The following is a 27,440-nucleotide window of genomic DNA, read 5'->3' as shown; positions in this document are numbered from 1 at the left end:
CCAGAGCGGCCACTGGGCCCACCGCACACCCCACTTCCAGGGCCCCTGCGACAGGCCGTCCTAATACCCATGTGCCCTGGCTCCTCCTGCAACATGCTGTCCTCATCCCCAAACCCTGGCTGGCTCCTCCTGCAACATGCTGTCCTCATCCCCAAACCCTGGCTCACTCCTCCTGCGACATGCTGTCCTCATCCCCAAACCCTGGCTGGCTCCTCCGCAGGTCTGTTCTGCGTGCTCCTAGATTCACTGATTCACCCAGCACAAGTTACCTGAGGACTTGGAGGGCTCCAGGTGCCACACCAGCACTGAGTCAGCAGTGGGAGCTGGGGCAGATGCAGGCTCACAGCTCATGGCTCCCCCAATTACAACAACCTCTCAGATGACCTCAAGGCTGGCCGAGGGCCATCTCATCACCCCTGTCTTGTTGGCCCCAGGCAGCCAAGACCAATGGCCTTGGCCGGTCCTTCACAGGACCCCTGGCAGTGACAACTCTGTATGCTGCACAGCTCCAGGGATTTCCCTGGTAGCCACCCACTGAGTTCTTAGTACGTTTTGCCCATTTGACAGATGAGGAAGTGGAAGCTCAGAAAGTCAGTAAGTGGTCAGGCCAAGGCTAAGTCTCTCACAGGAAATCAAATGTGGTTTTGCACCAGCAAGAGGCCTGTCTTCAGCCAGGGGAGGAAGATGTGCTGTTCAGCTTGTGTCACAGGGCAGGGTCTCTGGAAAACAGAGGCTGGCATGTAGCACCCTCAGGTCAGCACGGTGGAAGGAGAGGAGGAAGCAGATGGACAGAGAAAGAAGCCAGGCAGGCCCAGCGAGGAGTTCAGGTGACCCACCGGAGTTGGGATGGCTCCTTGGTGTGACTGGTGAGGTGAGGGGCCCAGCCTTGATACCCTGTGTGGATCAGTCACCGCATGTGGGTCATCCCAGGAAGGGGCTGTGATCTTGGTCGAGGCAGCACTGCCAATTCGAGGCATCTTGGAAGGGACTGCCTGCAGGCAGCACCGAGGGTGCCTGTGGACTGTGACTCCGGCTTTGATTCCTGAGGGGCACCTCCTCAGACCATCTGCACTCCTGGGAGCAGATGTGGAAGCCCCAGGTGATACAGACTGACCAGTTCTTGGTGATGTCTGCTGTTAATTGTGCAGCTAAGACCAGGCAGTCAAAGGGGAAAGGACTTTGGGGTCACTCATTAGATGGCCTCATTTCCCAGGGAAGGAAAGCGGGGTCTGGAGAGGGCCAGGCTCCTCTGGAGGTCAGGAGGAGGGCATGGAGCAGCAGCAGGCTGGGGGGGCCTTGGATGTTTCAGGTTCATGCCACATGACTCCAACTTTCCCCACAGAGCCAGCCCGAGCTAAGAACACTGGATAGTCTCTCTTTTTGCACTCCTCCGTTCAAGGTTGAGACATGCCGAGATGAAGTCAGTTTGATTCAGCAAATATTTATGGAATACCTGCTGTGTGCCAAGAAGCAGGGTTGGGATGCACAGACAACCATAATGGGGGTGCTCCAGCTGAGGAGACAGACACGCAGACACCTCACTGTCCCATGGCTGCGACACAGGCAAGGAAAGGGGGTGGCATTGCCCAGCAGCGTCATGTGTTGAGGTGGCAGCATTACTCATACAAGTCCTTTCATCCTCGCAATCACCCTTAGTCCATGTTCCAAATGAGAATTCCAGTACTTGTAGAATGGGTGGCTGGCCAGAGGTCCACAGCTAATAATGGCAGACATAACGCTTAATGGGACTCATCTGACTCAGGCAAACAAGGAGAGTATGACCAAGGCCTCAGGGGAGCATAGAGAACTCTAGAAGAAGTACAGAAGGCTTGCAGCAATGACTTACTGCATCCAGACCTCAAAGGATAGATGAGCATTCAGCAGGCACTGGGAGTATTTCCCCTGAGGGAAGAATAGAACAAATCAGTAAAACAGTAAAACACATGAACGGCTATTGGGAAATCTGATGAAAAGTGAATAAAGGGAGGGAGGAAGGAAAGGAGGGATAGATGAATAGGTGAGGGATGGATGGATGGATGGTAGATGGGTGGATGGGTGGATGGTGGATGGATAGATGGATGGATGGGTGGATGGTAGATGGGTGGATGGATGGGTAGATATTGGTTGGATGGATGGTAGATGGGTGGATGGATGCATGGGTAGATGTTGGATGGATGGATGGATGGATGGATGGATGGTAGATGGGTGGATGGATGGGTAGATGTTGGTTGGATGGATGGTAGATGGGTGGATGGATGCATGGGTAGATGTTGGATGGATGGTGGATGGGTGGATGGTGGATGAATGGATGGATGGTAGATGGGTGGATGGATGGGTACATATTGGGTGGATGAATTGGTAGATGGGTGGATGGTAGATGATGGATGGTAGATGGGTGGATGAATGAATGGATGGATGGATGGATGGACGGATGGATGGATGGGTAGATGTTGGATGGATGGATGGATGGATGGACAGTAGATGGGTAGATGGTGGATGGATGGTGGATAGATGGCAGTGGATGGATGAATGAATGGATGGATGGATGGGTAGATGTTGGATGGATGGATGGACGGTAGATGGGTAGATGGTGGATGGATGGTGGATAGATGGCAGTGGATGGATAGTATATAGATGGATGGATGGTAGATGAGCAGGTGGTGGTGGATGTATGTATGAATGGATGAATGGTAGATGAATGGATGGGTGGTAGAGAGATGGATGGGTGAATGGATGAATGGTGGATTTTGGATGGATGGATGGATGATAGATGGACAGTAGATGGATGTGTGACTGGTGAATGGTGGATGGGTGGATGCTGGATGGATGGTGGGTAGATGGTGGATAGATGGATGGAGGATAGATGGATGGATGGATGGTAGATGGGTGGATGGATGGATGGGTAGATGTTGGGTAGATGGGTGGATGGGTGGATGGTGGATGGTAGATGGATGATAGATGGGTGGATGGATGGGTAGATATTGGATGGATGGATGGATGGTAGATGGGTGGTTGGATGGGTAGATGTTGACTGGATGGGTGGTAGATGGGTAGATGGATGGATGGGTAGATGTTGGATGGATGGTAGATGGGTAGATGGTGGATGGATGGTGAATAGATGGTAGTGGATGGATAGTATATAGATGGATGGATAGATGGATATATAGATGGATGGATGGTAGATGAACAGGTGTTGGTGGATGGATGTATGAATGGATGAATGGTAGATGGATGGTAGAGAGATGGATGGGTGAATGGATGAGTGGTGGATTTTACATGGATAGATGGATGGATGTAGATGGACAGTAGATGGATGTGTGAATGGTAGATGGGTGGATGGGTAGATGGTGGATGGTGGATGGGTGAATGGTGGATGGTAGATGGGTGGATGGATGGGTAGATGTTGGATGGATGGTTGATGGGTAGATGGTGGATGGATGGATAGTAGATGGGTGGATGGATGGATAGATGTTGGCTGGATGGATGGTAGATGGGTGGATGAGTAGATGTTGGATGGAAGTATGGATGGATGGATGTTTGATAGATGGTAGTGAATGGATGGTATAGATGGATGGATGGATGGATGGATGGATGGATGGATATATAGATGGATGGATAGTAGATGAACAGGTGGTGGTGGATGGATGGATGAATGGATGAGTAGTAGATGGGTGGATGGATGGTAGAGAGATGGATGGGTGAATGGATGAATGGTGGATTTTAGATGGATGGAGGGATGGATGTAGATGGACAGTAGATGGATGTGTGAATGGTGGATGGGTGGATGCTGGATGGATGGATGGGTGTTGGATGGATGGATGGTGGATGGGTGGATGCATGGTTAGATGTTGGATGGATGGATGGTAGATAGGTGGATGGATGGGTAGATGTTGGATGAATGGATGGATGGTAGATTGGTGGATGGATGGATGGATGGATGGTAGATGGGTGAATGGATGGGTAGATATTGGATGGATGGATGGTAGATGGGTGGGTCGATGGATGGGTAGATGTTGGATGGATGGTAGAGGGGTGGGTTGATGGATGGGTAGATGTTGGATGGATGGATGGTAGATGGGTGGATGGATGAATGGGTAGATGTTGGATGGATGGATGGATGGTAGATGGGTAGATGGTGGATAGATGGTAGTGGATGGATGATATATAGATGGATATATAGATGGATGGATGGTAGATTAACAAGTGATGGTGGATGTATGTATGAATAGATGAATCGTAGATGGATGGATGGATGGTAGAGAGATGGATGGGTGAATGGATGAATGGTGGATTTTGGATGGATGGATGGATGGTAGATGGACAGTAGATGGATGTGTGAATGGTGGATGGGTGGATGCTGGATGGATGGTGGGTAGATGGTGGATGGATGGTGGGTGGGTGGGTGGATGGATGGATGGATGGGTAAAGGGTGAGTGGATGGATGAATAGTGGCTAGATGGGTGGATGATAAATGGATGGTGGATAGGAGACCCAGCCAAAAATAGAAAGGAGCAGCAGCCTGAGGGCGCCTCTTGTCTGCTGGAGGATGGATGGATGGATGGATGGATGCATGCTGGATGGATGGATGGTGGATGCTGGATGCCGGATGGATAGGTGGATGACATGTAGTCTAGTGTTGATTGAGTTTGTGGAGGCAGAATAGGTTCTGTCCAGGTCTTTGTTCTAGGGTTGGGGCATGGGAGTCCAGATACCTAGGCAGATAGAGCAGAGAACCTCACAAAGCTGAGGTCAGCGACTTTAGAAGTGAAACAGGGGAGCCCCACCCTGTTGCTAGTGGCCACAAGCTGGTTTTGGAAGCAAGTGGGAAGTGGGAAGAATCAGAAATGAGCAAGTCCAGGGCATGGCCCTGGGACCAGCCGCAGGGATATGCAGGGGCGATCTGGTGTCTGGAAGGGCCAGGCTTACCTAAGTGCCATGGCAGGAGTCAATCCCAGGTACTGTGGGCCTGGCCCCTGGGCATCCCCAGCCTCTGGACCCTGCAAAAATGCATTCTGTCTAGTTCTGGCTGCTGATCATTGCACAGCCGAGAAATCCACTGTGATTTACAGACTAACACACCTGACAGAGTTGGGCGAGAGGTTTCAGATGTGTGGCTGGGTGGGCTGGCTGTGTTGACCTCCCATAACCTTTCTCCCAGGCAGGGCTGTGCTCATTTTAAATGGCGTATTGATTGGCCAGCCAGCCATTCTCTAGGATGACCCCATAGCCCTGCTGGCTTGCCCTGGTGCAGCCCACCAAAAAGTCTCCTCCCCTTGTGCTTAGCTGTCTGCAGCCTTTGGGGTGGGTCAGAGACTCCACCGCACTGCCTGGCCGAGGGTGGGGGCTCTGGGCTCTAGTGCTGGAGTCACACTTGGTTTCCCTGTGTTCAGTGGAGTGAAGACCCACCTGCAGATGTCACCTGCTGCTGCTCCAGGGAACAAATGGATTTCTGGAGATGGAAGCAGTTGAGAGTGTTAGTGAGCTCTGCAGGTAGAATCCCAGCTTAGGCGGGGACCTGGTGGACAGGTGCAGTTTGAATGGTCCCACGGGACTCATTCCAGGCAGGCCCAGGGCGTCCCTGCCCCCTCAGTGCTGGAAGGCTCATTTAGAGAAGCCGTACAGTCTTTGGAGAAAGGCCAGAGGTCTATCCCCAGGAGCAGGGGCCACAAGTCAGCTTTGGGGGTCCCAGCAAGTCCTCTCTTCCCTGGTTCAGGCTGCCTGGAGAGCCCCTCAGCCTATGCTCAGCACAGCTCCATGGGCCTTTTCATGCTGGGGTGCAGTGCCGGGGTGCTGCCTGGCCCTAAGGTCCTCCTCTGCACACTGAGGAGGTCCAGCAATAAATACAAAGGGGCAGCAGCCTGAGGGCGCCTCTTGTCTGCTGGAGGTGGCTAGGGTGGAAGAGGACAAAGAGGCATGGTAGACCTGAGTCTGCTGAGGCCTGGGGAGATGTGGTTTGCCTCCAGGGTCTGGTGAATCAACATTCATTCTCAGGGTGGCTGCCATAACGGAGAGAAGGAATCCTGTGCACACCTGGGACCCTGGATTGAATGAATACTTGCAGCCCCATCAGAGAAGCCTGGGGAGCGGGGGAGGTCGGGCAACCCATGGTAGGTGCCTCAGGAGTGAGGCAAGGTCTGTGCCACACTGGGACAGCCAGGGCTCCTATGGACCCTCCTGTATCTAGCCCCCGCCACTCCCAGCTGAGATGGGATGGGGTGGGGGACACTCCTCTCCTGGTCTTGGAGTGTGTGGGCCTCAGTCTCCCCTGCAGGCTGTGAGCCCCTGGTCGTCTCTGTGTTGCCAGCCCAAGCCTAGGGCAGAGGGAGCATCCGGGCCCATCTCACTTAACCGGGTCCTCAGGAACCTCCAGGCTGCCTGTAGCCCTGCTTCTAAAAGCCCCTTGCCCAGAGTCTCAGCAGGGAGGCACTCTCCACTGGGCAGCCCTGCCCCCTCCAGTCCAGCACAGCGGCAGCAGCTCACCGACACCCGCTCATCCAGCTGCCCGGCTCTGGCGGTTCAAGCAGATGGGCCGCTGGAAGGTCCTTTTGCACCTCGTGTCCTTCCCATGTGTGCTCTAGGACTTTGTAGTTCTGTGTGAAGCTTTGGCTGTCACCACGTCAAGAGTCTGTTTAACCTCGTAAGCGTTGACCCAGCACTAGGCAGGCGTCAGCCCTGGGCTGTGTGAGGACGGTCTGGGGGTGTGGGGTGTGAGGGGCTCCTGGCATGCTTCATGACAAGCATGGCACCTTTTCATGGTAGGAGGAAATTCTGGACATGGCGCCCAGAGATGAGAACACGAAATAGTGACCCTGTTTGAAACCATTCAGCCCATTCCTCTCATGTGACAGTGGGGAAGCTGAGGCTCAGAGAGGTGAAATGATTTACCTCAGGTCACACAGTAAGCCACTGAAGGGCCAAGGTCGTCTATCATCTGTCCATTGGTATAGCAAAGGTCTCCCAGGAGCTCAGGAGAGACAGGCCCTCAGCAGCAGATTCCCATGGGGACCATGCAGGCCATGGCGGGGTGCTGGGGGCTGGGTATGCTTCAGGAAGTCTTCCTGGAGCGGGTGCTGCAGGAGCCGAGCTTTGGAAAGGCCACCAGGCGTTGGCAGGAAGGAGGGACAGATGGAGCAGGGGAAGTTGCAGGGCACTGGGGTGAGAGGCCACAGGGGAGGTGAGCAGACAGCCTTGAACTTGGCCTTGAATACTTTGGAGGACCATCATTTCTCCATCCATGATCACTTTATGTCTTCTTTCTGGAAACCCTTTCTTCCTGCTGTCTCCCTGCTGCACACACCAGGAGTCCAGAAACCTGGTTTCCAAGCCTGGCCCTACTGCCAGAGTTTAAGGTCTAGAAATCCTGGTGGAGGCCCCGTACAGGCCCCATACACACAGGCCCTGCTGGGCACTAGGGCATGGGGGGAAGAAGTGCCAGCCTGTTAGTGGAGGCAGACTCCTGCCCCCAAGGTAAATGCCCTTCTAGGTGGCACACATGGGCACACAGGTGCAGAATGCTGAGGGCAGCAACTGAGGCCCCTAGGAAGGAAGGCTTCCAGGGAGGAGAGACTGTTGGACAGGCCAGCGGCAGATGCCCAGGCAGAGCCAACAAGCAGCCTATGCAAGGCCTGGCACAGAAAGCCAGCTGCAGCCCCTCAGTACTCCTGCTTGCCCCCCATGCCAGCTCTGACACCTGCAAATCTCCACACACCTGCTCTGACCCCTGCACACCCCCACACCCACTCTGAGCCCTGTATGCCCCCCACACCTGCTCTGATCCCTGCACACCCCCTCACATCTGCTCTGACCCCTGTATGCCCCCCACACCTGCTCTGACTCCTGCTCTGTATACCCCCTGCATCTTCTCTGACCCCTGCACACCCACCCTCCCCCCTGACCTGCTCTGGCCCTTGCACAGCCCCCGACGTCAGCTCTGATCCCTGCACACACACACCCACACCTGCTATGACCCCTGCACACCACCACACTTGCTCTGATCCCTGGACACCCCCACACCCACTCCCACCCCTGCACACCCCTCACATCTGCTCTGACCCTCCTGAGCTCCTTCCCTTCCAGGCCTCAGCTGCCTCCTCTAGGAAAGGGTCTCGTGATTCCTCCAAACCCCCTGGGTGCCGACAGTGCCCGCGCATACGATCTGATTGGCAGATGAGAAAGTCAGGCTGGGTTGGCATTGTGTGATGAGGACAAGGGCTCAACACAGAGCCACACAGAGCGGTGGGGGTGGGGGGCCTGCCTGGGTGGCGAGAGTCTTTGCTTTATTTAGACAGGCTTGAGAGAAGATGAAAAAATGAGAGATTGAAAAGGTAGAGACATTGCTTGGGGACAGAGGAGTCATTTTAAATTCTCTGCTGTTCTCAGAAAGCTGTCTTTGCATAATGCTACCATCCAGCAGGCATATTTTCCATTTCTTCCCCTTTCTTTTTCTTTTGGTTTCTCTTCAGTTGTCTGAAGTGCTTGTCCAAAAAGAGAAGGTTGAAGGGGAAGAACTTAATATAGTCATTGTCTCCGTGAGCCAAGGCGTTCCTGGTGCAAAACACAGCTTGCCTCTGTTGGGAGAGAAGGGACTGGAGGCCCAGTGCCTGCCTGCCATGGATGTCCAGCGTGGCCGTAGGCACAGCAGCGCACAGGGGCCCTGGTGCTTCCTCCTGAAAGGGGGGGCTTGGTTAATTGAGCTCTGGTGGCCTGTAAATGTCACAGCTAAATGCTGTAACAAACAGCCCCAAATTCCAGGGACCTAATGCGCCAACCTCATTTTGTTTATATCTCATGGTGACCTTGTTGCAGGCAGCTTTCTGGTGCTCACCTGGGGACCCAGGCTCCACAATGTTCTGGCTCTGACCACCTCGTGTCTTCATCCCCTGCCTACCCTGTATGTATGTATGTCCCTGCCTACCCTGAGGCTCTGCCCACCCGGGGCCCCACCCCTAGAGGCTCCCCGACCCTGTGGACCTGCCGGTCCCATAGCCCACCTCTCTTGCAGCTCCTCCCTCCTCAGCCCTGTTTCTTAAGTTCTCCTCTCAGCCTGGAGATGGGGGACTGTAGGACGGATGTGTTTACGGTCAGGTTTGTCATTTCCCTCTAAGTCCCTTTGGCCGGGACTTGATCTTGTGTTTCCAACTCACTCCCCAGGGAGAGGGGCTGCAGTCTGTGCCCAGGAGGAAAAGTGATGGCTTCCCAGACAGCCTCTGCAGCCAGAACCTTCTCGAGATTGAGTGTTCCTTGAGAGATCAGGGATCTGCCTCACGGAGGGGGCACGTGGGCAGGGCCTTGAGACACGAAGCTGGAGTGCTGACGGCGGTGACTGCAGGAGCCTAGCACAGAGGGCAAGGGGCACAGATGGCAGCAGATGCCACCCTGAGCACAGAGCCTTGGTGCCAGGGAGGCCTGGATTCAAGTGCTGGCTCTGTCTCTTCAAACCAGAACAGCGTTGTCCATCGAGTAAGCAGGGCAATGCCTCTCAGAACGTCACTGAGAATATTCAGTGAAGCAGTGCCAGTGTGCTCGCCATGGGCACGTGGAGGCAGGCTGCTGCCCACTGACTCAGTTTACCCATGCGCTCTAGATTTGTACATTTGAGCTCAGAGAGGTGAAGTCTTGGCAAAAAGGCACATAGCAGCAAGGCGGCGATCCTAGCCCCTGGTCCCCCAACTGCCCGCTCCATCCAGATGCCCTGGCTTCCCCTTTGCCCCCATCCTGCTCTCTGCTTGTCCCCAAGGGAGGCTCCAGCCAGGGCAGCAAATTCCAGAGCCTCCTGGGCCTGACGGAGTACTGGTTTCCTTCAGCAGCCCGTGTCCTGCCCCTGCCAGGACCACTTGGCCCATGTTCAGGCTCAGCTCTCTGTGCACAGCCCGCCCCAACTGTCCTACCAATCGCTTGGAGCATGCTGAAGGCAGAGCTGAGCCGGAGCCACTGCAAGTGCGTGGCCTGGATTAACCCACAACTCCTTCCTCAGCTCTCCTGGGTGTGGGAGCCGAGCACCAGCGATTCACACCCCTCTGTTCATTGGGCATTTCTCTCTGGCCAGGCTCGGAGCTCAGCCCTCTCCTAACACATCTCCTTCACTCCACGCACCACCTTTCCCTTTTTTAGACAAGGAAGCAGAAACTCTGGCTTCTGAAGGGGTTCACCCAGGCACCTGAGTCAGCACCTAAGCTCCAACCATCATCTAACATCCAAGCCATAAAGCCTTCGAGTCCGAGGATCCTGGCCTGGTGTCCGTGGAGGGTGTCCATGGACTGGGAGACCCTGGCCTCAGTGTGTTGTGTGGGTGACGGTCCGTGGGCTGGGGGACCCTGGCCACAGTGTGTTGTGTGGGTGACGGTCCGTGGGCTGGGGAGACCCTGGCCTCAGTGTGTTGTGTGGGTGGCGGTCCGTGGGCTGGGGGACCCTGGCCTCAGTGTGTTGTGTGGGTGACGGTCCGTGGGCTGGGGGACCCTGGCCTCAGGGTGTTGTGTGGGTGACGGTCCGTGGGCTGGGGGACCCTGGCCTCAGGGTGTTGTGTGGGTGACGGTCCGTGGGCTGGGGGACCCTGGCCTCAGGGTGTTGTGTGGGTGACGGTCCGTGGGCTGGGGGACCCTGGCCTCAGGGTGTTGTGTGGGTGACAGTGTTTCACCCCATCCTCAAGGCAGCCATGGCTACCATCCCCAGGAGGTCCTGGCCATGCAGGGTGTAATCAGGAGGCCTTCCTGGAAGGGAAGTCCTTCTCCTCTCCAGAGCTCACCTCCTGCACATCTCCCGGGCCTCCCGTCCACAGGCGCCCTGGCATCCCTGGATGGAGGGTGGGTGAGCTCAGGAAGCAGAGAGCCTCCGATGAGAGAACTTCAAGCTGCACAGGTCTCCTCTCCAACTTCATTTTGCCCTAATTTTAATTTAATTCCCTTTAATCTTTAATGAAAAGTTGTAAAAGTAAATTATTTACCCAAGAGAGCCCAACAGTTCCTCAGGAGCTGTTCTCAACTTCAGGGTAATTACACATGCGGGGCTGGCACCACCACCCTCCCAGGATGCCGGGGAAGAGGCGTCCTGGTTTATGAACTAATTAGCTCCCTCAGTAACTGTTAAAAATGCATGCCATTTGGTGGATTGAGAGCAAAACTCCAGCTTCACGAAGTGTGCGCCCTGACAGTCGCTGATGGGGAGAAGAGCCTGTGTTCTGTGTTCATGGGGTCAGCGGGAGTGTAGCTGGCTAGAGCGTGCGGAGCTGGGCCTGCCTCGGCTCCTGGGGGAGCAGTGCTCTGGGACGCAGAGATGGAGCAAGCCTTTCTTCCGTCTCTCTCACCCGGTGTCTGTCTCCCTGTCTGAGCCTTCCTTAGACTCCAGCACCCTGACAGAGGCCCATTCCCAGCAGTCAGGCAGGGTCCGGAGGTGGGGAAGAGGTGGTGGAAAGGAGCAGGGGTGGGGAGGGGTGAGGACTGTGTTTCAACACACACCTCCCAGGCCATGGACTGCCTCTTTAACTAGACACTGTCACAGCACCGTCACCCCCATTTCCTGCCCATTATCCACACTTCTCGCTTCTTTTCCCAACTCTCTCTGGATACACCAAAAAGAGGCGAAATAAAATGCAGAAGGTCTGGACCAAGGGAAACCATACTGGCATAGTTGGTCAAGACGTGGAAGAGCAGTTGTGCAGGAGAGGCTGTGAGCGCGCGTTCGTGTGGACCTGTGCGTGAACACACGTGGCAGTGGCTGTGAGCACGGGTTCGTGCATATCTGTGCGTGAACGTGCATGGCGGTGGCTGTGAGTGTACCGTCACTGAAGGCCAACATGGTGCTTTAGGTGGATTCATGTTTAGTTCTGAACTTCCTAACAGCCCAAGTGAAAAGGTCAGTTACTTGGCTGTCATCAATAAAGAGGGAAAACGTGCCGGGCTGGGGGGATTGAGTAGCGAGCAACCAGCTGCATTAGCAGTACAGAAAGTTCGCCAGTTATATTAGATAATTGGAAATTAGAGGGTTTTATATGGGACATGTCTGCCTGCCCCCCACCCCCACAGGACAGCTGGCCTGGTGTTGGTGAAGGGCAGAAAGCCTTGACTTCGCAGTCCTCTCTCATCTCGGGTCTTGGCTATTTTCTTTCTCCATAGAACTTCTTTTACTTCATCTGAAGAGGGAGAAAACTCCTTGCTTAATTCTGAAGCCAAACCTTGCCTGAATCAAATTTGGCTCTGAAATTTAGGACCACCCAAGATTTATGCCAACTAGAAAAATGTGTGTCTTCTGAAATTTAAAAGTTAAATATATTACAGCTGAGGCAGGCTTGATAGAGCCTTAAAAACTTGACTCACTTTGTTCCTAGGTCTTCAAGTCGTGTATTTCCACTGCATTGTTCTTGTCTTTACATTTTTTAATCCCAAATTAGATATTTGCACCTGAAGTCTACTTAGTCCCCTGTTTCTCGCCAGCACAAAAGGTGGGAGAGTAGAGTGGTGAGGCCAGTTCGGGGAGGCCACGTCGCTGGGAGTTTGAGCTCTGGAGGAAAAATAAACCTTCAGCAGCCAGCCTTGGAGGGGCGTGCCCTGAAGGACAAGTGAACAGATTGTTGGATGAGCCAGTTGGACAAGAAATCCACAGATCATTCCTCTGTCACTGTAAAGTAATTTGCACATGACCCTGTGCCCTGCGGACATTTTAGCTGTTTCCTTCAACCACCTAAGAAGCCCACAGTAGCCCCACCCCACCACCTTCCACGTTTTCTCCTCCCCTGGCTCCTCTGAGCCCACTCTGAGTGAGACAGACATGGCTTGTGCATTGGGCCTGCAACCCTGGACACATGCACGTCAGAAACTTGTGCTCAGCACCACCCTAGACAGAGGAAACCCACCTCTCGGGTGCAGTCAGGCAGGTCTCTTGAGAAGTCCACTGTGGTCTGAAATCTCTGCTGTAGACTGAACCCGAGTCCATAGGTGGGGGCTGTTCTTCTTCCACAAATGCAGCATTTCAGTGAACGTCTCGTGGGTGCCAGGAGTGTCTGCCAGCTCCCCACCCCCACCCACCCTGCAGATCAGAGTTGAAAGCAACCGTGCATGCTGGGCCCATCTGACCTGCTGGTCCTCATGTCCTCAAGGTCTGGTCTCCATCTGGCCCCATCTCCTGGCTCCCTAACCCCTGAGTCCATCCTGCCTCTGCCCGTGGCCATGTTCTGGGACCATAGTTTGCCCAAAGTTTGGGTCCTGACCCTCTCTGGTGTCCCCTGACTTGTCTGGCGCCTGATCGCATGCTGTGTTCTGCTGTGCTTCAGGGAAGAGACTTCCAGCTTCAGCCCTGGCCTGCTGTCTGGCCCCAGGCTCCAAAATGTGAGAAACTCCCAAAATATAGAGGTCAAGGGCTTGGAGTTCTAGAGGGTTCTCATGGCTTATGGACATAGCAAGCAAAGAGAACTGCACAGAAGGGCCATTCCAAACAGCTGTCCCAGGCTGGTGGGGCACAGCGGGGCTGTCTGCGCAGGGAGCAGTGAGCGCCAGCAGCATGGATGGGTGGGGGTGGATCGAGGGAATGCACATGAGAGCCACTGCAAGATGTTACTTCACCTCCACCAGGATGGGTGAACCAGAGCCAGGCAACCACAGTGCCATAGAAGGTGTGGAGCACTCAGGCCTGTCCTGCACCACTGCTGGGAATGGGGGTGCAGCCGCCTTGGAAAACAGTCTTGTGCTTTCTCAGACAGAGTTGCCATTTGTCCCAGCAAGTCTGCTCTCAGGTGTATACCCAAGAGAAATGATAACCCGTGTCCACACAAAATCTTCTCCATCAATGTTCACAGCAGCAACGCTCGTAACAGCCAAAGGTGGAAACAGCCCACATGTCCCTTGGTGGATGCATGATGAACAAAACGTGCCCCATCCAGACATGGAGTATTGTTCTGTCATGAGAAAGAAGGCAGCACTGACCCATGCTGCAACACGGGTGAGCCTTGGAGACACCGTGCGCTGTGAAGGAAGCCAGGCACTGCAGCTCACTGCCCTCCACTTCTATTTATAGGTGATTCAGAGTAGGGAAATGTATGGCGCTGGAAAGGAGATTACTGGGTTGCCCAGGGCTGGGGGTGGAGCGGGCCTGGGGGTCGGGACAGTGATCGCTAAAAGGGTACAGGGTTTCTTTTGAAGGTGATGGAGATGTTCGAAAACTGGCTATGATCGCACATATCTGAATATACTACCCACCACTGAATTGTACACTTTAAATGGGTGAATTGTGTGGTAGGTGACTTTTATCTCGATAAAACTATTGGAAAACAACAACAAAAACAACAAACCAGACCAAGTCTAGAGCCCAGGAATCCAGCAGGGGCTCAGCACCTACTGCTGTTCACCTGGGACCAGCTCCTGAGCCACTCGCCGCCTCAAGGGCTTCATCTGTAAAATGGAACAGGGCCAGCCGTCCTACTGGGGCGGCTCTAAGGACTGAATTAGGGAATACCTACAGAGCCCTGAGTTCCAGGCCTGGAAGACAACACAACGAGTGCTCAAGAAGTCAGGCATTGTTGACAACCAGAGGAGCACCAAGGAGGAGCGCCACGCCCTGCTGGGGGCATCACGCCCAGGGGGAGCATCAGGCCCAAGGGGGAGTGCCCTGCTGGGGCAGGCTGGAGGGAGGGGAGGCCTCTTCCCCCACATCCTCCACCCTCCTCCTGGGGCTCATTCGGGTCACAGAAACCTCTGGCTGGAGTCCCAAGCTGTGGAATGAAATGGCAATGGCAGCTGTCCAGGGCTGGGCCTCTGCATCTCCCTGGATTCACCTTTCCTGGCGCTGCTCCTGACACAGCCAGAGCACAGTGGAAGCAGTGTTTGGCAGAGCCCGGGCTGGAAGGCCTGCACCAGCCCCACATCTGCCCTCCAGGAGCCTGAGTCCTGAGCAGGTCACGACAGCCAGAGGTGGAGAGGCCGAAGGACGAGCCTGCCCCAGGGCGGCTCCAGTTGGAGCCCCTGTCCCCATGGAGCACCTGAACTCACCGCCTGTGCTGGCCTTATCCTGTTGAACATCCCCACAGGCACTGCTTTCCCTGCCTACCACTCTCCAGGACAGGGCTTCCAGGCCTGCTTCCACAGGGCCCGTGCGGGGCCCAGGTAGCTCCTGTCACCTCTCTACACCTCAGTGTGCTTCTGCAAACGCAGTGAAGCTGCACGTGCTCTCTGCCCTCCTAGGAGGATGTGGGCACCGAGTGAGACGCACTTTATTGCCTGTGAGCCTCGGCCAACCTACCTACCACTGCCCAGCGTGCACGCGTTGCCTCGTTCTCATCCCCACAGTGGCCCCCAGGCCCATGCACAGGCTAGCCAATGGCTTCCTTTCTCTGTGCCCTGCCAAGCCCCTCCCAGGCGAGCACAGCCTTTATTTATAGTCCATGTTTCTACCAGAGCCTGGACGTGCTATAGCATGAATGTGGCAGGGACTTCAGGAGGAATTCTGAGCCAGACACAATTATGTCCGTAACTCTAGCTGGTATTAAATGTGAAGCAGAAGCAGGGCCAGGGGCAGGAGGGAAGAGGGGGCCAGTGCCAATGTGATGCCTTGAGGAAGGAGGCTGATCGGCTCCCAGGAGATTCCTTACAACATGAGGTTCTCCTACGTAAGTCATCTCTGGAAGCGCACTGTGGAGTATGGGCCTAGAGCGGAGCATGGTAGCTGGTCCTAGAGTCCTCATTCGAGACACACTTCTGGGACGTGGCCCCAGTCCCTCATGTGCCAAATGATGCACTAGGGGCTTGAATGGGGCAGGGCACAGCCAATTGGTGGTAGAGCCAGTGTTCAAACCCGGGCACCTAGCCCCAAAGCCCAGTTAATCACTCACTCATTCATCCATCTATGTGTCCAGCAGGTATGAAATGGAACTTGTGTCTGCCCTTTGCCTGCCTGCGCTGGGTATTGGGGACACCACGGCGAATGAGACGGCCAAGTGCCAGTCAGTGTTTCTGGAGCTTCCTGACAAGGAAGAACACAGGTAGTTAATCATGAAACAAATGGATAAACAAGGTCGCTTCAGATCAGATGCTAGGGCCATGAGAAAATTCACGAATGTGGCCGAGTGGCTGGCGGGGCAGGAAACCCTGTACTGTATGGTCAGGGACAGTGTTTCTGGCAGGGCCAAGAGCTGACCATCGGGATGGAGCTGGTGGGGAGGCGAGGATGGCAGGTGCAGAGTCTCGGGGACAGGAAGGATGTGCTGGAGGGACAGAATGGCCAGGGAGCAGTGGCGGGGAGGACACAGCCTGGGAGATGGGCTCTGGGAGGAAACTCGTGGGGCTAAGGAGACCAGAGTTGGGGTGAGAATTTCATCAAGACTTTCTTTTCTTCTGAGCATGAACAGAAGCCATGGGGCAGGCAGGGGAGGAGCGTGAAAGTGACACTCCCTACCAGGATCTCACACCAGTGCTGTGGCCGTGCAGAAAGGAGAGGGAGCAGCCAGCCACGCGGGCGGGTGGAGGCTGAGCGGAGGCCCAACTGCACAGGCACCAGACATGTCCCAGACTGCAGCGGGTGTCCGGGAGGAGAGGACCCAGCTTGAGCTGCTGCTGCTGGTGGAGCCATTCTGCTGGGGAAGGCATGGGGAAGAGGGGCTGGAGGAGAAAGTGGACGCTGAGACTCCATCAGATGCCCGGGTGAAATGTCAGGGTTGCCCAGAGGAGCATGTCCCTGAGGCTCAGGGCCTCTCCGGGGCTTGTTAAATAAATGAATCTTAGCCTGGGGTGCGCTGGGTTTCAGAAGCTGGGGGCTGGCAGAAGCCGACATTCCTGGAGCACCTTGTTCTGTCTGGCACTTCTCATAGAGGATCTGACACTCGCACCACATCCTTGAGAAGACGACGCGACCATTCCAAATGAGGAAACCGAGGCTCAGAGAGCTGTGCACCCTGCCCAGCGCCGTCTGCCCCAGGCCCAGCTCTGCACCCAGGCTGGGGCTCCCCCAGCGGCCTGGGAAGTGTGGCCCTGAGGCTGAGTGGGGCCCCTTGGGGGCTCTTTATGTGTCCTTAGACCCCTATCTGTGTTGGGCTCACCAGCTGCTCTCGCAAGCCACCACAAGATTCATCGCTTAAACAGCGCCTATCCCCGCTGTGCGGTTCTGGGGTCCAGAGTCTGATCGGTGTTGCGGGCTACCTTCCTCCCTGGGCTGGTGTCCTCCAGCTCCTGGGCTGCCTGCACTCCGTGCACCTTCCCCCGTCTTCATAACCAGCAGCAAAGTGTGCCCCTCTCCTGCCTCCCTTCTTGCCTTGTAAGGACTCTCGTGACGCCATTGGGCCCACTCCAATGACCCAGGGGCCTCTCCGCATCTCCAGGACCTCCATTTCATCACATCGGCTAAGCCTCTTCTGGCACGGGAGAGGGCATGCTCACGGGCGCCCAGGACTGGGACATGGGCAAGTGGAGGGGGGCACGGTATTTTGTCAACCACGTCACCCCCTCTGTTGGGAAAGAAGACCTGGGGATTCAGGAGGCTTTGCTAGGCAAGTTTCCACCTTGAGTCATTCTGTCTCTCAGCTCATGACCCCCCACCACTGGCTGCCGTGGGCACAGGAGCCCCTTCCCCTCCCTAGGCCACTGCTTCCCTCGGCTAGGACATTCCAGGTCCAGGCACAAAGGCCTGCGGGGACCCAGCATCCCCAGAGGTCCCGGGTCTGCCTCCCTCGTGGTCAGATGGCTGGAACTGCCTGCCTGGCGCCTGGCTCGGGAGAGGCCGGAAGGGTCTGCCCCGCCGCGTCTGTCCTCTCAGTTGCATCCCACACGGAGCTTTGTCAGTGTTCACAGCCAGCCCACGGGTGAGGAAGGACCCTGGAGAAGCTGTCAAAATGCAAAGCATCCCCATCCTGGCTCTCCTCTGCTGCCCCTGCAGATCCTCCCCTCCTCAGGGAAGGCTGGGAGCCATGGTGGTTAGGATCAAGCGGCCCTTAACAAAACCCCACTGGATGTGGTCTCCTTCTACCTAGACTGGGGCTCCGAGGGGTGGAGCTTCACAGAGAAGTAACTCACACTCGTTCTCCAGCCAATCAGGAGCCTGGGGCCTGTGCTGCGAACAGCTCCTCAACAAACAGCTGTGCAAATCCCGCCCCATCCCGCCTGGGAGAGGGAAGGAGGAACCAGTCCTGCCAAGAGGCAGCTCATTTGGTGGACCAGGAAATGGAGAGTGGCAGGAAGCCCGGCAGAGGCCAGCCCCAGAGAACAGTAGGAGAAAACTGGACCCCACACACCCAGACGCCAGACTCAGGGCTTCCCCGGGGGAGGGCGGATGACCCCCACCTGAAGGCTTTGGGAAGGTGCTCTCGGGGGTGCTGAGGAGCACTCAGGGGAGGGGACACATGCACTGGCGTCCCTGCCCACCTCCTGGGGGCCAGCCAGCTGGGCTGCTGTGGTCACAGAACTGTCCACCCCTCACAGGTCCCGGTTCTAGGGCTTACCTTGTGATCGAGCAGCGGGCCGCCCAGGAAGCACCCACTCTTCCCAGCTGAAGCTGACAGGCAGGCTGCGTGGCCCCTGGGCTGCCCGCTCTGTCCCTCATGACCTGCCTGGGGAACGCAGATGGAAGCCGGGTGCTGGGAGAGCCAGGAGTAGAACCAGCCCCTGCGGTGGCCACAGGCCGGGCTGAGCTCCCAGCAGCACCCACGCTTTCACATGTGGTTCCTTCCCGTCCCTCAGCGGCAGTTTAGAAACTGCTTCAAAACAGCTTGTCTGTGAGAAATTTTTCCCATTATTTATCCCAGCTCCTTCCTGGTTGGAGTCAGGAAAGCCATTTTGTGATGGACGGTGACCCCGGCTTCTCTTCCCTCGTCCTAGCTGCTCCGTGCAGCCCTGCTCGGCAGGGTGTCTGTGGAGAGCAGGGCCCTGCAGAAATGAGCCCACTTCCTCTGATGCCCCAGGACAGGACACAGTTTGTTCGGGCCCGGAGTCAGAGAAGTGAATTGACAACAATGGACGTGGTGGGGCGTGGCCGCTACCCAGGCACAGCCCTGCCGTGCGGTCACACGTTCTCATTGCAAGGCAGCTGCCAGCGTCGCCACCATCATCATCACGGTCATTAGACCTGTTTCCACCGAATTCCCTAAGCTGTACCCTGGGGGTCCCAGGAGAGACCAGGGCATCCTTTTGAATTCGGGAAGTTTAATGCTCTCGGACAAAAGCAGACCTCTGCTCTGCCCTGTCATAGGAAGGTTTGCTTTTCCTCTGGGTCATGGGAAGGAGTCAGCTTCTGGGGCCTGTGTGCCTGGATCTGAGCTGCTGGAGTTGTAAGGGCTGCCCCAGCTGTGGCGCAAGGAAGGAAACGGCTGCTCGCTGAGCACAAAAATGCATTAATGTGGTCAGCAGTCATTGTGGATGCCAGACCTGGGGTAACGTGACCCACCGTCCCAGTTTGCCTGGCACTGAGGGTTTCCTGCAATGCAGGCTAAAGCCAAACGAGCCCTGGGCAAACTGGGATGGTTGGTCACCCTGGGAGCGGGGACAGAGCAGAGAGCAAGACAGGTGCTGCCTGCCATTCCAGAGCGCTGCCCTCCTTCTGCAATGACGGCCATACAGGAGAGCCTGTGGCAGGAGCGGTCGCTCCGGCTGTGTCCTCTCTGCTCTTCACCCCTGCCCCCAGCCTGGGAGGTCAAAATCATTATCCCAGTTTCACAGGTGAGATGGAGAGGGCACCGGTTGGCAAACGGTCTTTCCCAGTGTAAAGGGCAGTCAGAGGCAAAGTTGGGACTGCAGCCTGGCCGCCTGCTCTGACAAGGTGTTGCTCTGCCCACAACCCCTGCCAACCCCTACCACCCTGACCTCACACCTAAGTGCCACACATTCTTTCCCCTCTTCCTAGAGAGAAAGTAGCAAAGAAAGGTTCTCCCAGCAGCATTCACAGGGAGAGCTGGCTCTAACCCTTCATCAGCTTTCTCTTCCCCAGGGGTCGTACAGAGTTGGGGCTAGGAAGGGTTAAACGAGCAGGCCAGGGTGGCTCTGCCCAGGAGCCCACAGACCAGTCCTTTCCTGCCCCAGCAGCCCACACAGTTCTCTGCAAAAGGAAAAAAAAAAAAAAGAGCAGGGCGATAATGAGCCAACCACCCTTCACTGATTTGCACATAATCTTATCTTTCCCTTGATGGAACCAGCAACCAGGCCGCCCCGACATCTGCTCTCTCCATCTCCCCCACTTTTATTCAAGCGGCTCAGACTGCGCCTGGTTCGGTTCACTGTTTAAGAAACATTTACTGAGGCCTGGCTTGGGTGGCACAGAAGTAGAGGAGGGAGAAGGGCTGGGGATTGATGGGAGCCTCCCTGTGCTGGGCTCCACGGCACAGACAGGTAACCAAGGCTCGAGATGAAAGCCACTGCCCCAACGGCACTTCCCAGGACAGAGTCCCTCAAAATGCTCATGGGTACTGGGGCGTGCTGTGACTGAGCTCCTCATGGCAAGGATATGAGCTTATCACAACTGTTAGCATTAGCGTCGGCTCCATGTTACAGAAGAGGAAACTGAGGCCCAGGAGGTGTAGTGACATGCCCCGGGCCCCACAGATAGAAGCAATCAAGCTCAGGTCTCTCTGGTCCTACCTCCTGGTCTCAGCAGAATAGACCAGCTGGGAGAACAAAGAGCCCATCTTCATGCTGTCTGCTGCATGTCAGGCACTGTTGGAAATACTCAGGGGAACTATACATAGCCCAGTGGGCAGGGCCTCAGGACCCCTGGGCTCATCCCGGTCTGGTCAGACTCAGTGCAGGTGGCCCTGCACATCCAAAAGCATAGGATGCAGCCAAAGCCGGGATTTGAGGGCAAATCCGCCCTCAAATCTTCTGTCCCCGTACAGGGACATTGTCACTAACTGCAGGGCTCGCTCGAATCCAGAGTGAGCTGCTATAGGGCCTTTCACTTGATGACATCTTCAAAGCCCCTTCTCTTCCCTTCCCCAATGCGGCCACATTCTCACATGCCTTTCGGGCCTCGCCATCAAACCCGCCACCCTGACCATCGGCTTGCTTCCCTGAGAGGGGGCACACCCACTCCCCGCCGCCTCACCCTGGCTTTGGGCTGCTTCCTTGCTGCTGCCCAATTGGGAGGCGTCCTCCTTGTCTGCAAGCTCCTGGAGCATGTGGGCAAGGAAGGGAAAAGGGATTGAATCCATGCTCCTTCGCCCAGGCCCAGCTCCCTACCTGGCAGGGTCCACAGCTCCCAGAACTGTGCTGCTCCCCTGAGCACCTGTTCTGTGCTGGGCTGTGTGTCCGGCACCCTGGACAGGCCGATAGGATGAGGAGAACACGGTGCAGCCACTTTGCAGGGAGTGCCGGAGCCCACTGTGCAATCTTCCTGCGGAACGAGATCAAGACACCACCTCCCGGAGTGTGCGGTCTTGCAGCCCCCGGAGGAGAGGGACCCCGGGCCTGCCTGTGCTCCAAAGGTCACCTGACCCCTGACCTGGGGCACTTTAGGGTCCCTTCCATGCCCTCACTTCTACGGTGTCAGACGCTCACCCGGACAGGAGCCCCTGACTCACGAGAGAGCTCCTCCCCTTCCAGGTGGGCTGTGGTAGGAGGCTCCAGGAGGCCCTCCCAGAGGCCCCTCCAGTAGAGTGCAGACCCCTTGAGTTATAGCTCTAGCCACCACACCTGTCTTTGCCAGGTTCCTCTTCCGGAGACCAGGAACTGATCACACATCTGTGTCCCCAGTGCCCAGCCTGGCAGGGAGTGGGTGGCAACCTTGAAGGGTGAAGGAGGGAAGAAATGAATGAATCAGCGAGTGGGTGGGGTAGGCTGGCTGGGCCATGCAGGCCAGCCCAGCCCCTGACAGTCTCGTGTCCCTTGCAGATGTGCTGGTGGATGGACAGCCATGTGACTGTGAGTCTGTGGCGGCCTGCCAGGTGGGCGACCCCGTGCGCCTGGAAGTGCGGCTGACTAACCGGAGCCCACGCAGCGTAGGGCCCTTCGCCCTCACCGTGGTCCCCTTCCAGGACCACCAGAACGGCGTGCACAACTACGACCTGCACGACACCATCTCCTTCGTGGGCTCCAGCACCTTCTACCTCGACGCGGTGCGTGGTGGTGTGCAGGGTGGTCTGGGAGCCTCTGGTCATGTGGCCCAGGCCCTCATGGTCGTCGTCCCCCTTCCCTGGGTGGTGGGCTTTGGGGTCAGCATACGTCCAGCAGACGACAGCAGCAGGGGTTCTGTGGTCACGTGTGCACACTGAGTCTGAGCCTGCCCCACCCACTGCAGGAACTTAGACAAGCTCACCTCGTTCTCTGTCCTGGGCAGTGAGGCCCTTAGCGTTGGTGAAGCAGGAAAATGTGCAGGGAATGGGAGCTGTGCCCAGGACAGGGTACCACTCCATGATTGGACCCTGCTGTGGCATCACTGTGATGTCACTGTCACCCATCCCGTGCCTGCCGCTCCTCCCATGGAGAGGCTCCAGCCTACACCCTTGGCCCCACCTCCCAAGCTGCCTCTCAGCCCCTCACTGTCAGGCTCCAGCACAGGCTGTCATTCCATTCCCCTTTGCCCCAACCTCTTCCTCACTCCCTCCCACACTCCTGACCCCCTGTGCCCCCAAACAATTCAGGAATGGGAATGTTGGCAGTTTCTTTCAAAGACAAAAACTGGCTTGCAGAGGCACAGTGACCTGCTGGAAGGGGCATTGGAGCCAGGCCTGGGCTGCCCTCGCTTCCCCCATAGCGCCTGTGTCCAAGCAGGTTCCTGAGATTCCTGGGGGCTTTGGGTGGCCCACACTGCTGACCAGACTGATGCATCTTTCTCCTCCCTGCTCAGGTACAGCCATCTGGCCAGTCGGCCTGCCTTGGGGCCCTCCTCTTCCTCTACACGGGCGACTTCTTCCTCCACATCCAGTTCCACGAGGACAGCACCAGCAAGGAGCTGCCACCTTCTTGGTTCTGCCTGCCCAGCGTGCATGTGCGCGCCCTGGAGGCACAGGCCTGAGCCCGCCCACTTCCGTCCCTATTTCTGCAGGGCCAGAGGTGACCCAGCCTGGCCTCCCACACCCCCTGCGATGAGCAAGGCCTTCACTGCAGCCCCGTCTCCTCCTCCTCCCCCAACCCCCACCCAGCCCTCTCCTCCCATTCCTCCTGTAGCATCTTTGCTGGGCTACGCAGAAGCCCCCAGACATGGCAGCCCCACCCCGTGCCACACCCCTTCCCACACTGTTCCCTGGACTATACACAGGCCGGAGCAGAGGAAACCCCAGAGTGGGTCCCCATTCAGCCCGGGTCCCAGGATCCCTGCATCCGTTTCTGTGACCTGGGGCCCCAGCCGTGCTGTGCTGCTCACCCCAGCAGAGGGACCTCCCTCATCCAGCCACTTCCCTTTGGCCATAGAAAGAAACGGTGAGCATGAGGCTGGGCACAGCCTGAGGGCGTGGGCAGCTTCCCTCCCTCCCTGGGCCTTAGAATCCCCCAAGGCTGGTTTTCTTCCTGGAGACCCCCATGGGCAACTTGGCAGGAGAGATGGTGCTGTAGGTGGTCATGGATGGTTGACACCAAGAGAGGCCTTCCACCCATGGTGGGCAAATGTCCAGGCCTGGGCTGCCAGCCCAGGGCTGTTTCTGGGTGCTCCCTGGCCCCAGGGTGGTATCTGGGTACTGTGGCTCTGTGTGTCCATGTCTGCGAGCAGTTCTTCAATAAATGGCCTCCTCCTCCTCCCCTGCCTCCCTGCATCTGCTGGCCCAGTGCAGTCCAGGGCCCCCACCTAGCCCGTCAGCCCCCACCTCAGGTGGCTGGCTTCCCAGCAGAAGCGGACCCAGGAAGGGACAGGTTCTGAGTTAGAGATCCTGCATAAGCAAACCCTGAGACAGGAATCTGGGCACCAGCAGCTTGTCTGGGAGGTGGAGGGGAGCCCCTCAGAGGAGGGAGATCACCAGTGAAGGAGTGTGACTGGGCCCGAGCTGCCACCACAGTGGGCAGCTGGCCCTGCGTTCCTCAGGGAGAACAGGAGAGAGAAAGCACACGGCTCACATCTCCCTTGAGGGCCAGAGCTGGGGGTGTCTACACCACCCACAAGAGTCCGGTCTGGGGGCAGGCTCCTGGCTGTGTTGACCCTTGGCTCTCCAGTTCCCAGGAAGGATAAACAGCGCTTGGTCCCCAGCAGATATCAGGCTTGTCAGGCATCCATTGGGCACTGAAAGTCCCATGGAGTATTGGGGGACAGAGAGTAAGGCTTCCTCAAGGCCACTTGGCCAAACAGGCAGAACCAGGAAGTGGCTGCCTGGGCCCCCCATGCGGCAGAGTCGTGTTGGCATCAGGAGGCCTGCAGGACTGAGGGAGCTTCCGGAGAACCTGAAGCCCCAGGCCCAAACCTCCCTCACTGGGAGCAAGGTCACCCTGTGGCCTCTGGCCTGAGGAGCAGGTTTTTTGTTCCATCTGTGTCCTCCTACTGTTGCCCAGTGAATGATGGGAGCACTCTGTGATGCGGTGTGGGCTGGGGGCATGTGGGGGCAGGTGTCCAGTGGTCCTCAGTCCCTGGAGCTCATTCAGCATCTGCTTGAGGCTCCCCAGGGAAGGCAGCCCCAGAAGGTCTGGCTGCAGTCGTGGGTGGGGACCCAAGGGCGGTCTCTTCAGCCCTTCCCTTCAGGACGCATCAGTGTAGTTGAGGGCCTGGCCACTTGGGCTGTTTCTGAATGGAACAAACAGCATCCATATATGTCGACCTCAACAGAGCTCAAAACTATGCCATTGAATGAAACAACACTTTGCAGGATGATGGGCGCAGCCCAACCCCACTTGTGTAGACAGTGTTCCCCCCAAATTATAAATTTTATATGCCTCCGAACGTGTCTATAACAACATGTTTAAAGGTAGAAAGGATACACATCCCCTGTAGAAGAGTGACCTCAACTGGGGTTGCAATTGACATCTCATCTGATGTCACAGTGAGGGTGTTGGTCACTGGGGACTTGAGTAACGTACTTTCCCTTCAAAAGCACAAGAGATCAAGATACACGTACACACATGCTACAGATATAGATCCAGCCATAGATCCAGATTAGATATAGATGCATATAGAAGCCTAGAAAAGCCAATATGGAAAACTCTGCTAGGTCTGATTCTGAGTGGCAAGCATATTGGTGACTGTAATTCTTTTTTGCAGTTTTCTGTATTTTTTAGTTTCCCAGAATACAAAAAATACCCACAACAGTTACCAGAGAAAATGCTAGATGCCACAAGAAGAAAGAATGTCAAGGGGCAGGAGGCAAAGTTGTCTTCTTGGAGGAGGGAGTGTTAGAAATAACCCAGGCCTCCTGGAAAATGACCCAAATACAGCCTGACTCTGCCAGCCCCAGGCCCTTCCCAAGCCCCAGGGCACCCTTTCTGTCTCAGTAGAGAAGGTGACCTGGAGTCAAGTCTTGTGTGTGCTCCAAGCATTTGGAGCTTTACCATGGGATGTGGGGAGCCAGGGGTGTTGTTTGCTGGCATTTCTGTGGCTGGGTCATTCTGGCTGTGGAGCTGTGTTCGTGGGCAATGGCTGAGATGGAGGACCTGAGGCAGGTGTCTCAGTGACAGTGCAGTATCCTCCAGCCTCTTCCAGGGCCCCATGCTGCTGGCTACCTGGCAATACAGTCCAACGGTTGCTGCTTCTCTAGGACCCTAGTGCATTCAGAAACCTCCTGAAGGTCAGCAGAGGGTAAACCAGGAATAGACCATGTCCATTTCACTTCACTAGCTGAGCGGGTTGGTTTTGCCCTTCTGATCCTTGGTCCCTCAGGGCAGGACAGGCCTGCAGTGACCCCATAATCATGCAACCGTCACGCTCTGTCATCTGAAATTCACAAGGAAGGCAAGGATTCAAAGGAAGATGTCTGAGAAGCTGAATTCCAGCTCAGCCACTTGCCAACTCCTTGACCTTGGACAAGTTACTTAAATTAAGCCTTGATTTTTTTCATCTGAATAAATAGAGATACAAATACTTATTTCATGGGCACTTTCATACCAGTTTGTTTGATTTAATCTCCTAGATTTTTTAGCACATGATAGCAACTTCTCAATAAATACTGGGCCCCTTCTCCTAGCCTTCCCATTGCTGTTCTTTTTAATTCCATCCACATGTCCTGTGCCTGAAATATCCTGTGCCATGTGCCTGAAATTCCATTCTTCTCCTAGGACCCTTAACAGGCCACATTGCTATGCTCCATTACTCCCCTGCATGGCTTACTGTATTAGGTAACATGAAGCATCTGAGGAAGAACTTTCTAACACAAGTGCTAAAATGGGACAGGGAATGCTGATGGAGTGAGCTCTTTGTCAATAGGGCAAAGTCCGGACCTGTAGATGGTTTCAAAACATGTAAGCATCATTTGGGGATTCTGAGCCTGCCAGCCAAGAAATTGTCAATGATGACTTGTTAAGAGGTATTTCTGATCCCAGTGAGCAGGGGAGAGAGAGTGAGATGTATGTGACCATATGGCTCTTGGGACCTCAAGCAATGTCTTCAGACACAATAAATTTTGATCAAAAAAGGGTTTCAACATGAAGGACTAGAGATCTAGACTAGGGATCTAGGCTAAGCCTCTCACTGAAAACACATTTGTAAGTGCATCCATGACCTGGCAAGAGAGTCAGAAATACTCAGCCCAGTACCTGTGTGTAGGCACAGTCCTGAGAGGTAAGCTGTGCACTGATGCCAACTTCCACTTTGAGGGATTTTGTCAAAGCCAGAATATCAATTTCTTCAGCCTTCCAAAACCGGAGGAAAGATGACAAAGCCCAGGGCCCACTGGCTGGAGAATCGAACAGATGACTGCTTCCCATCAATTTGAAAGCCCAAAGATTACAACCTTTAGTAAAGGATGAACTAAAAATAATCCTCTTCCCACCCTACTAGGAGAGTAGATGTAACACTTCCCTGTCTTGACCGTTTGATTCCAAATTGACCCTCCCATGAATTTGCAGTCCCAAATTACACTCCCTAACTACCTCTTCCAAACCTTAGGTTGTTAATTAATTTCAAAGACAGACTGCACTCCATACAGGTACCAGACAAAGAAATAAACACATCCTTTTTGGAGGAATTCATTTTTATCCAAAAACCTGCAAGAGTTTCTATAAGGAAAATGATTATTTCAGAGTTTAAAAACAAAGAAAGTCATGAAATACACAAGGAAGCAATGCATCATGAGTGAGAGCTAGGAGAGACAATCAGCAAATGCAGGGTTGAAAAAGAATCAGATACACTACTTATCAGACATAGACTATAAAATGACTATGCTTAATATGTTACAAGAAATGAAAAAGAAGACTTAAAATGAGTAAAGAGCTAGAATATAAAAGAATCAAGCAGAACTTCTGCAACTGAAAAATAGAATTGAAGTGAAATATTTAATGAATAACTTGAAGAGCAGATTAAACTCAGTTCAAGACAGAACTAGTGAATGAAAGGTAGAATTGAAGATGTTATTAAAAACAGAAACCAGAAAATATGAAAGAAACTTAAGGAAACACGGAGGGCAAAGTGAGAAACTC

General features: G+C 55.2%; 1 protein-coding gene and 1 long non-coding RNA gene across 2 annotated transcripts in view; one reads left to right on the top strand and one right to left on the bottom strand.

The window, feature by feature from the left end:
• The window catches only part of TRAPPC9 (trafficking protein particle complex 9), a 705,809-nt gene extending 679,919 nt beyond the window's left edge, over positions 1-25,890 (top strand). Inside the window, exons 20-21 of the mRNA XM_033202702.1 lie at positions 21,786-22,009; positions 22,741-25,890. Of these exons, the coding sequence (XP_033058593.1) occupies positions 21,786-22,009; positions 22,741-22,908 (392 nt within the window). The 3' untranslated portion in view covers positions 22,909-25,890. The remainder of the gene's footprint in view (positions 1-21,785; positions 22,010-22,740) is intronic.
• On the bottom strand, positions 15,629-16,471 carry LOC117079365. Its single transcript, XR_004435396.1, has 4 exons — positions 16,375-16,471; positions 16,034-16,183; positions 15,812-15,942; positions 15,629-15,724 (listed from the first exon to the last, which is right to left on the bottom strand). It is a non-coding gene; the product is annotated as an uncharacterized LOC117079365 (long non-coding RNA).
• Positions 25,891-27,440: the final 1,550 nt, after the last annotated feature.

The sequence above is a fragment of the Trachypithecus francoisi genome, unplaced genomic scaffold (assembly GCF_009764315.1).
Source record: "Trachypithecus francoisi isolate TF-2019V2 unplaced genomic scaffold, Tfra_2.0 Lachesis_group7, whole genome shotgun sequence".
In the NCBI taxonomy this organism is placed as follows: domain Eukaryota; kingdom Metazoa; phylum Chordata; class Mammalia; order Primates; family Cercopithecidae; genus Trachypithecus; species Trachypithecus francoisi.
Note: the sequence above shows the minus strand (reverse complement) of the source record. Positions and strands in the feature narration are given on the sequence as shown.